This window comes from Cebidichthys violaceus, unplaced genomic scaffold, assembly GCF_023349555.1.
Source record: "Cebidichthys violaceus isolate CVI_PGR_0920_01 unplaced genomic scaffold, fCebVio1.0.p SCAF_4, whole genome shotgun sequence".
Classification (NCBI taxonomy): Eukaryota; Metazoa; Chordata; class Actinopteri; order Perciformes; family Stichaeidae; genus Cebidichthys; species Cebidichthys violaceus.
The window spans coordinates 14085162-14095161 of NW_027176594.1; the positions used below are offsets into that span (position 1 = coordinate 14085162).

At 43.7% G+C, this 10000-nt stretch overlaps 1 protein-coding gene across 4 annotated transcripts in view; it reads left to right on the forward strand.

The window, feature by feature from the left end:
• si:dkey-92j12.5 (multiple PDZ domain protein) overlaps nt 1-10000 on the forward strand; it is a 40668-nt gene that overhangs the window by 25237 nt on the left and 5431 nt on the right. For 3 of the 4 annotated variants that reach the window (XM_068726984.1, XM_068726985.1, XM_068726986.1), the window contains exons 23-38: nt 328-505; nt 1666-1776; nt 2163-2228; nt 2637-2705; nt 3228-3330; nt 4178-4386; nt 4714-4805; nt 4898-5021; nt 5121-5213; nt 5991-6065; nt 6162-6473; nt 6730-6813; nt 7846-8039; nt 9377-9524; nt 9626-9697; nt 9901-9997. In XM_068726984.1, coding sequence (XP_068583085.1) covers nt 328-505; nt 1666-1776; nt 2163-2228; nt 2637-2705; nt 3228-3330; nt 4178-4386; nt 4714-4805; nt 4898-5021; nt 5121-5213; nt 5991-6065; nt 6162-6473; nt 6730-6813; nt 7846-8039; nt 9377-9524; nt 9626-9697; nt 9901-9997 — 2027 coding nt within the window. Of the gene's footprint in view, nt 1-327; nt 506-1665; nt 1777-2162; nt 2229-2636; nt 2706-3227; nt 3331-4177; nt 4387-4713; nt 4806-4897; nt 5022-5120; nt 5214-5990; nt 6066-6161; nt 6474-6729; nt 6814-7845; nt 8040-9376; nt 9525-9625; nt 9698-9900; nt 9998-10000 lie in introns of those variants that run through there. The other variant, XM_068726987.1, reaches the window with a different exon arrangement.

Consider the following 10000-nt stretch of genomic DNA (forward strand, 5'->3'; position numbering starts at 1 on the left):
CGCTCAGATAAATCCCATAAGCCACGCTGCATGCAAAGACCAGCTTTTGTGTGCTTCTCCCCGGCAGGTATAATATTCTATTGTTTTGACTTAATCTTTGAAAGTCTATCCGCGGGCCTAAGCAGCGGATAGAGCCTGAAAGAAGCAATAAAAGAAGAAAAAAAAAGCACACCCACTGGATTAATCCTCCTTCTTGTGCATTTTTGCAGTAATGTTTCAAACCAAGTAGGTCCTCATCAGACATACATGAGGACGTGCATTCATCACCACCTTTACTCGTACTGTGAGATGGATTTTCAGCTCCGTAATACTCGGTCTGTGTTCCAGTGTGTGGCTGACTCGAGCTCCCGGCCAGTCCCTGGGCATCAGCATAATGGGAGGCAGAGGCATGGGCCGGAGACTGAGCACCGGAGAGATGATGAGGGGAGTCTTCGTCAAGCACATCAGCCCCGACAGCCCGGCAGCACATAATGGCACCCTCCGGACCGGAGACAGGATACTAGAGGTGTGTGTGTGTGTGTGTGTGTGTGTGTGTGTGTGTGTGTGTGTGTGTGTGTGTGTGTGTGTGTGTGTGTGTTTATGCCTTATGTCTATATATATATATACACATATAGAGAGAGAGAGAGAGAGAGTCTGTGAGTGGTCGAGAGACTGGAAAATGATGACAAAGAGATTGTCTGCATGTGTTCTGGCTGCTCGTGCAATAACCTGGTATAACCAGAAAACCTTCTATTCACTCCAACCCTCCATCTACTGTCGGGCCAAGGTTCAGCTTTATTGTTATTGTACAGTACAGGGATTGCAAAATATAATGCAATTATGCCCTTCCATGCCACACACACACACACAGGTGTTATATATCCGATAGTTCTTCATACAAGCAAGCAAACTGTAATTCGTCAATGCGCATATAATAAAAAAGAAGGTAGGCATCTCTTTAATATCTCTGTCTGTATTAGTTCAATACAGACTATGTTGTAAATGAATGTGCGGCGCCGCTTTAACCCACTGAATCCGACTTAAGATAAATACTGGTATCACATGTAACTAAACACATTCATTGGGTGTCATGTCATTGCTTGTCAGGAAGAGAGCTGAATACTAATCAGAGCAGAAGCAGAAGCCCTCTTCATCCAATGCAATTCTTGCAGAAATCTCCAAATGTCAAAAGCTTTTGAAACCACATCACAGCACGACTTTTTCTATGATGTTCCTTAAGGTCTTGGTGATTTAATGTGGTGTTTTGGAGGGATTTTTTATCAATTCTTGAGTGGTAAAAATGTTTTTTTCAATTTAGCACCAAATCGTTGTAACAAATGGTAAAGTGACGATAGGTGCGGCCATCATATACCCCCATCAAAAAGTTCTAAGCCCTTTTACACTTTCACACTTCATTTGAATGAATGAATGGATTTTTTTTTTGTCCACAGTTTTTTGTCCAATTAATCTACTGGATCCCATTTTTCACCTCTTCTATGTGGTGTCTACCGTTGACCTGCTAATGATCCACTGACAAGGACAAATACAGGTCTATGTGGGTCTCTAAGGGTTCAGGCTAAATGGGATTTATAAGAGTATTATCATCGCGACTTCTTTATTTCTCAGGTTATTTCACAGATCGTCTTTTTGTTCAGTATTTGCTGTGTGTGTGTTGACCTGTCCAAGGTGTGCGGCGTGGACCTGAGAGATGCCAGCCATGAGCAGGCGGTGGAGGCCATCCGCAGGGCTGGAGACTCCGTGGTCTTCTTGGTCCAGTCGGGACAACACAGATCTCAGGTATTGGATCTCAGAACCTCCCCTCCCCCCAAAAAATACCAAAACAACAACAACAAAATAGCACATTTCTACTGTCTTAAAAAATCGCTTTGTAGTGTATATTCAGGTATGCATACATTGCCTTGCGTTGCATTTCTCAACACTCACAGAGGTGAGGGAGAACTCTCGTCAGAAGTTTCAGCGGTGTTGTGCGTGGGAGTTTTGTTGCTTTACAGTATGAAGTCCTCCGGACACAAAGCATATGCTCTGACTGAAAACACATTTAGCACACGATGTACACATCGCAATATTGGACGCGCCATTTGAAGCATCTGCAGTGTGTTCCACAGTCGTACAGACATTCACCTTCCCTCCCCGTGTCTCCTGTTTTTTTTCCCCGCCCACAGTCCCCTATGCTCGCCAACCATGGGAGACTAACTCCAACGCCACAGTCAAACTCGCACAGCGGCAAGGTAACGCTTTGATCTTCACACGTATAAATGTCGTATAAATACATGGTATTGTATAAAAAAAAGGATATGCTGTTTGTCCGCCCTACAAAGTCTAAAAAAAAAAAAAAACAGTTTTGAATGTCGTGACTTTAGATTTCACTGGAACAGATGACAAGCTGTGAAATCATTTTCCCTCAGTTTCTGTTCCCACACTGTTACAGATGTTTGGCTTTGTATGGCTGTAGTGTAGAGAGAATATTACATATACTCTATTATATATATATATATATATATATATATATATATATATATATATATGATGAGTCATTAACACCTACATGGTATTCCAAAAAGAATTTTGAGGGGTAGATTGCTGTTTTGTTGGTGATGCGTATGGAACTATATCTGTGTTTCCCCTCCTGATCGTAGAAGGCAGAGCCTCTCAGTCTGTTCCTTACCCTCTCCCCTACAAACCCCTTCACTCCAACCCCCTTTAAGGTTGGTACATTGCTGTGTGTGTGTGTGTGTGTGTGTGTGTGTGTGTGTGTGTGTGTGTGTGTGTGTGTGTGTTTTGCGTGTGTGCAACATCTTAAAAGCCTTTCTATTAGCATTTTTCGCCAAGCCATCTTCCAAAAAAAAGGTAATTAACGTGCATACTTGTAGATAGAACGCTTGCAGTTCAAAGTCCCTCGCAGCTACCTTGTTTGCTTAAACCTTTTTGTTTTCCTCCTTTGGTGGAGATGCATAACTCTCCAAATAGACGGCGCGTTCTTTTGAAGTTTTGTTCCCATGCGCTTGTAAATCGGTTACAAAATAATGTATGATTCCGGTCATCTTTCATGTTATTTTTAGCCAACATTAAAAAATGTGTTCATTAATTCATCCTGTTCTGGCAGTTTTTTTCTTCTTCACCGAAGATACACTGAACGAGCCTCAGGGGTAGTCCAACTCATGCCCGGAGGGACCCCCCCGAGGCATCTCCAACTCTGCCTTGTTCAATAATGCAAAGCTTCTCCCAAGGTGCCTTCGCCGACATCCGACGGAACGGATCGGAGGAACCCCGCGACCATTGCGGAACCAGTCACGGCGGCGGCGGCTGAGATCGAGGGCGATACCGGCAGGAGTAAGTCTGCATCATAAAAGACATCACTCACACTCAACACAGGGTTTCTTAAAGGCCCCCCCCCCCTACCCACAGGAAAAGTTGCAGCATGGCGATTTTAGTGTAGGGGGCCACTTTTACGCAGTGAAGGCCGTATTGATGCACTCAGAGAAACTACACACTTAGATTACAAGAGAAAAGAAAAAAAAACGGTGTAAAACTATCAGGAATCTCACACACATTTAAAAATCACTTTTTGAATGATCACAATTCGTGAATGCGTTTTCAAGGTCCATTATTTCAAAGAGGTTTTCATCCGATGCTGGAGTGAGCGAGGGACGTTCCAGCAAGGTGCTTCCTCTTGCTATTCAGAGCCATTCACAGCTCCGTCACCCTGCCCTCCGCCTTGGCTTTGCTTTATGCACCTGTAGCATTAAAATGTGTGCACTGTGGAGTTTTCTTGTAAACAAACATTCGGTTCTGCTCATCGCAATGCGTTGCGCGTATCCTCAAGGTTCTTACCAAATGTGTCGCGTACACTCCTTCCCTCGTAGAATATTTTGAAAGCAGCCGTGTCCACATCACTTTCTGCGCTGCCTTTGTCGGCAATGTTGCTGAATCTTTACAAATCAATGCTGGCAGGAATGTGAAATATGCTCATACTCACGACTCCCTACTCAAAAACTATAGGTCTATAGTGGTCAAAAACTCCACAGGGTACGTTTGAGGCAGTCTATGTGACAATGCTTTTTTTAAACATGTAAATTTGAGTCCTGCAAATATTGCGACACCACACGCTCCTTTATTTAGACATGAAGGAATCGGCGTCAGTCATTTTTCTCCTTGTTAACTCGTCTCTGTTTTGTAGAAAAGATGCTCCAGCGTTACGGCAGCCTGTCCGGGAAGCTCCACATGATCGAGCTGGAGAAGGGCCCCGCGGCTCGCGGCCTGGGGATCGGCCTCTCGGGCAACAAGGATGGCTCCAGGGCCCGCATGAGCGTCCACGTGGCAGACATAGACCCCCGGGGACCCGCCGGTTTGGACGGGAGGATACGAGTCGGGGACGAGCTGCTAGAGGTATGGAGAGGAAGTGAAAGATGGGACGAGAAGGGGAGAGGTTGACATTAACAGATGGGAGAGTTTTTAGGGGGGGGGGGGAAGGGTTGGAGTCACAATTGAGAGCAGCAGAAAGAGAGCAGTGGGTTGTGGGTGGGAGGCACGGGTGATAAGAGAGCGTTGAGTGCCTGCGCTGTAGATTTATCAGACGAATTACCATTTGAAGGATTGGTGGGCGCTGGGGTGGATTCTTTCGATGAGCAGCCGCGTAATAGAGATGATGAGGAAAATCAAGGGGGGGGCTGTGAGATAAAGGAGACGGTACACAACGTGTGATTCTTCTTCCAGATCAACGGTCAGATCTTGTATGGCCGGAGTCACCAAAACGCCTCCACCATCATCAACAACGCTCCGTCTAAAGTCAAGATAATCCTCATCAGGTAAACGCGCAGAGTGATTTTGTGATTTTTTTCGTTTGCATTTCTCCACCAAACTTTAACTAAACATGTTTTATTTATATTTTTTTCGATAGGAATAAAGTTGCTCTGGGTCAGACGGGATCCACGGCGGCAAGCGAGGACACGGTCGACTCTCGGACGGACGCAGCAGAGCACGGGGGATTAGCCAGAGACGTCCAGCACGTCATGCTACCTCAGGTGCACCTTTTTCAGTAAATTACAATGACCTGTCATATTGTTGAAAATATGATTTCAAAGTTAAAGATTTTTGTCTTCTTTTTTTTTTTTGACCTCCAGGATCACATAGGTCTCGGCCTCTGCCTGGCAGAGGGGGAGTCCAAGGACGGAGCGGTGGTCCGGTCCCTGACCCAGCCCGGCACTGCCAGTAAGGTGTGACATCGCCAGCGGCATCATCACAACCTTCGACATCCTCATTGATGACCTTTTCATTTTCATGTGGCCTACATACTATGACTGTATCGCAACCAGTTCAATGCCATTTATTATGAATATGGCCCCTGTCAGAGCTCTATGTTACATTATTGGATTATTAATATAACTGATGCAGCTTTAAATGGGTTAGCCATGTAAAGCTAAACCATGTAAAGGCAATTTGAAACAACTTTATCGATTTGTTGGGTAGTTTAATCTGTATCAGTGCATCCTATTTAATAAGCCAATCATATGTTTTGTGTCCAAAATACTATATCTGTCAAAGAAAGTAATGGAGTGAAAAGTTGAAGTACAAGGTACTAAAGCAAAGTACAAGTAGTTGAGTATATGTGCTTTTTTACATTTCACCCCTGCACAGAGTCCAAAATATATTTCCAAAATAGGCCTGACTGTAGCTTTTTCAATAATCAATAATCGTTTAGGAAAAGAAGCCATTAATGTGCACCACATTATCATGCAGCTGTAAATTCCTCTGGTGTCTTGGTACTTCTGGGTGATACTAAAACCGTAGCATCCGAGAGGTAATGGTTGCCGTGTTTTAAAGCGATGTCGTCATCTGCTAATAAGTCGGGGCCCCCGGGCAGCAGTTATTCAGATATTTGTCCAGAGGCTATGTTTGATTTTTAATCTCACTTCCTCTCTATTCTTCTGTTGCACCTACTTTTATACGTTGTTTTTTTTTGCTTGCCTTTCATTGTTTCTCTCCGGATGCAGGATGGTAGGATACAGGTTGGAGACAGAATCATAGCAGAGGGTGATGAACCTGTGACAGGCGTGTCGGGGGCCAAGGTATTGTACAATCCACACACACACACACACACACACACACACAATGTCAAGCACTGATTTAACGATGTATGACTCACCTGTCTTCTCTGCATCCAGGTGTCCAGTTTGATTCTGGAACAGCGGGTCACCGTCAACCGCTCCAACAGTCCCTCCTCCTCCTCCTCTTCTCCACCTCTTTCCCATCCTTGCTCTCTCACTCCCGCCTCCCTCCCCGTGCCCTCCCCTCCCCCGCCGCTCAACGCCGCATGGAACTCTCCCGCCGGGTGCTCTGATTGGCTGGGATCGGCTCCCACGACGTCCGACCCCCTGATTTGCTCAGTTGTGGCTGGCGGGGAAACCACCATAGAGTTTTGCAAAGGAAATGTAGGCCTGGGCCTCAGCATTGTCGGAGGATGTGACACTCTGCTGGTGAGGGAGGCCGATTTGTATCAACATTTCATTTAACGCACAATCAATCAGAGTATTCTAAAAGCTTGATAATCCTAAATAATGAGACAAAACAGGTCTGTGTATGTTTTCACCACAATACAATGCATCTGCACAGGCATTGTCAGTGAAAGTGGTGATCCTGTATTGTGAATATACTAAGCAGTTCAATGCTGATTTAATTTAGTTGGATTGGATTATCTGCAATAATAGTTGTCTTCTGTTTCCCCCTCACTAGGGGGCAGTAATAATCCATGAAGTAAACGATGGAGGAGCAGCACAGAGAGATGGGAGGCTGCAGGCTGGAGACCACATATTAGAGGTAACACATCTATTCATCTAAATATGCTGTGATTAGACTACATTCTACTAGAGTTATATCATAAAGCATAATGCATCACAATGAAATGTTGGTCAAATTTGATTATTTAATTTTGGTGTTCAAAATTAAAGTCTAGTATTGTATTTTTCTTTCCATCACTATCCAGTGAATGCCATGTCTGTCCAATTTCTGACGCCATTATATAATTTATAATTTATTTATTTGTCAGGACACATTAGTTAACATTTCTGTAAATGTGCCAGTGTTAGCTAGTCGACTAATTTAAAACTTATTGTTATTGTACAGTACAGGGATTGCAAAATATAATGCAATTATGCCCCTCCATGCCACACACACACAGGTGTTATATATCCAATAGTTCTTCATACAAGCAAGCAAACTGTAATTCGTCAATGCAAAATGGCATGCAGAGCAACAGGAACAGACAGCGACCTCCAGGTCTGAAAAGTGAAGCCAATGCAGAAGTGCCTTAAACTTGCATTATCTCTAATGGCCAGCAGGGGGCGACTCCTCCGTTTTTTAAAAAGAAGTCAGATTGTATAGAAGTCTATGAGAAAATTACCCTAATTCTCACTTGATTTATTACCTCAGTAAACATTGTAAACATGAGTTTATGGTCTCAATCTCTAGTTTCCAGTCTTCTTCAATACAGCATGATGTTCATTTAGTAAATGATGGTCCATTTAGACTCTAAATGGACCAATGGCTATCTTGTGATTGACAGGTCATTATGATCGCCGTCGTCCGGTCTGGGAGTTCTCTGTGTTTTCGTCTTAGAACTTTTTAACCCGTTCACAGTGTGTTGTTAGTTCATGAAAGTTAATGGTAACATTTTGGCTGACCTAAAAATGTCTAAATCAGCATTTTGTTGTACTTGGTTGTATCACTCGTTTCACGCACTCCTTGTCATTAGTCGTCCAAAGATCCAGCCGCTGGTTGCGCTACACTAATACAGTTTTTCCCGACCTCCTCCGTTCAACTACGGCTTGCGTCTCTTTCACCTCCTCCCAGGTCAACGGCATAGACCTGCGGCAGGCCACCCATGACGAGGCCATCGGCGTGCTGCGGCTCACCACCCAGCGCGTCCGGCTGTGCGTCTTCAGGCACCAGGAGGCCTACAGGGAGGAGGACCTGTGGGACGTCTTCAGCCTGGAGCTGAGGTCTCGTCCTGGAGAGGGGCTGGGGTTCACCACTGTGGGGAAGAGGTATTTTCAGAATGTTGTTGAACAAGTGACGAAGAGTAACATAATTTTTGTATCTTCAGGTATGTACGTCGGACCAAATTTGATTGGTACTGTAGGTCAAATTGCATTGTGGATCTGTTTCTAGACAAAACAGTCCCAGAGAATTTGCCTGGCAACCGTAAGCCAAACCAATGAAAGGGGCTTGATGACGACATCAACAAGCAGTGTAACCTTGCACCTTGTGAAAATGAGTAATAGGTGGGAAAAAAAGAAAAAGAAAAAGAAAGTGATTGATCACATGAATGTTTTTTTTTTCACCTCAAATTGAACCAGAATCAACTTTTTGTTAGTTGGTCCCTTAGTTGTATTGCTAGAATGTTGCAATGTAAACCAGTCAGCAAACCATAAACAATTAGACTTAAACAGGAAGGGTTCATATTGATGTGTCAATGAAAAAGAACACTTGCTTTAAAGCTAATCTGATGCACCACATTTTTGCAGGCTGTATATGTGAATTTAATGCATTATCTTCCTAATGTAAAAGTGATTTATGTCAAGTCTATTTTATTCATATAGCCAAATATCACAAATTTGCCTCTAGGGGCTTTTCAATCTATATCACATACAACACCCTCACACAAATACAATGGAAGAAACCTCAGGGACAGCAACTGAGGAGGACAGACAGACGTGCAATAGATGTCATGTGTAACCAACGTAATATAATTACTATAAACTGTATAGATACAGAGAATGTTGACATATATGAAGAGACTGGATCTGAGCCACACAACCTCCTCTACACCAAGTAACCTGGAGGACAGAGGACGAGAGGACAAGTGACACAAACATACAAGAAGAACATCATTCTCACAGAAAGGAGAATGAAGAGAGTTCTTCATTTCTACACATCAAATGGATTTTGAAGCCTGTTTATGTCCAAAAGGACATCCAAAATTCATATTTACAATATATTTTTCATTTTGCTGTAGTATCGGATGATATTATTTACTTTTTCCAATGTCTTTTTTGAAACAGCGATGTTTACTCTTTTATTAATTGACATTATATAATAATTATTATTAACCATAAATTAGAGCCTTGTCAAGTGTTTTTTTCACGTTAGAGTCTGAAGTTGAGTTTCAGATAAGGAGACTTCTGAGGCTTATACCCAGTTAGAGGTCAGGGACTCTGTCTCATCAGAGTTTATTATTGTAAAAAATAATAAATAAGGTGAAGGACACATAATTGGCACAATCAAGTGTGACGTTATGCAGAACAGCAGGAGCACAGGTCACGTAATTCGGCCCGCGGGGGTGGAACAGACACAGTTTTTGACCTCAGTTTTCTCCCAACAGTAATGACACGGGCATCTTTGTGTCAGATCTCATCAGAGGAGGCGTAGCGGATTCGGATGGCAGGTTGTTGCTAGGCGACCAGATTCTGTCAATCAACGGGGAGGATGTCCGCGCGGCCTCGCAGGAACATGCGCACAAGCTTCTACAGGTCAGACGGCTCTCACACTCACACAAAACCCAAGTCCATAAACAAGTTTTTTATCAGATTCATCATCTCATGTGAGATCTAATCTGTGACTTTGCTCTCAGAGTTGCAGTGGAGCAGTCCACCTGGAGGTGGCTCGTTTTAAAGCTGGGCTGCAGTACTCACAGCAGAGCCAGGTAAGCTGTCTGTGTCTAATCCATCACAGGCCATCAAAGAAAATGGAAAAAAGTGTGGTGAATTTATGTTTTTTTTTTTTTTTATCACGCTATGATTTGAGTCCAGCTCAGTACACTCAATGTTGTCAACTACTACTCCTTTGCACGATTTTAACAACAACACTTTGTGAACCTAGGAGTACTTTAAGTTGTGTTTTATCCAGAGCGAAGACTCCGACTGCTCCACCCTGACCCACTCAAGCGGCTGCGATGCTTCGCTCGGCCACCAGAGGGAGACAGATAACAAGACGGGGAGCTACTGTG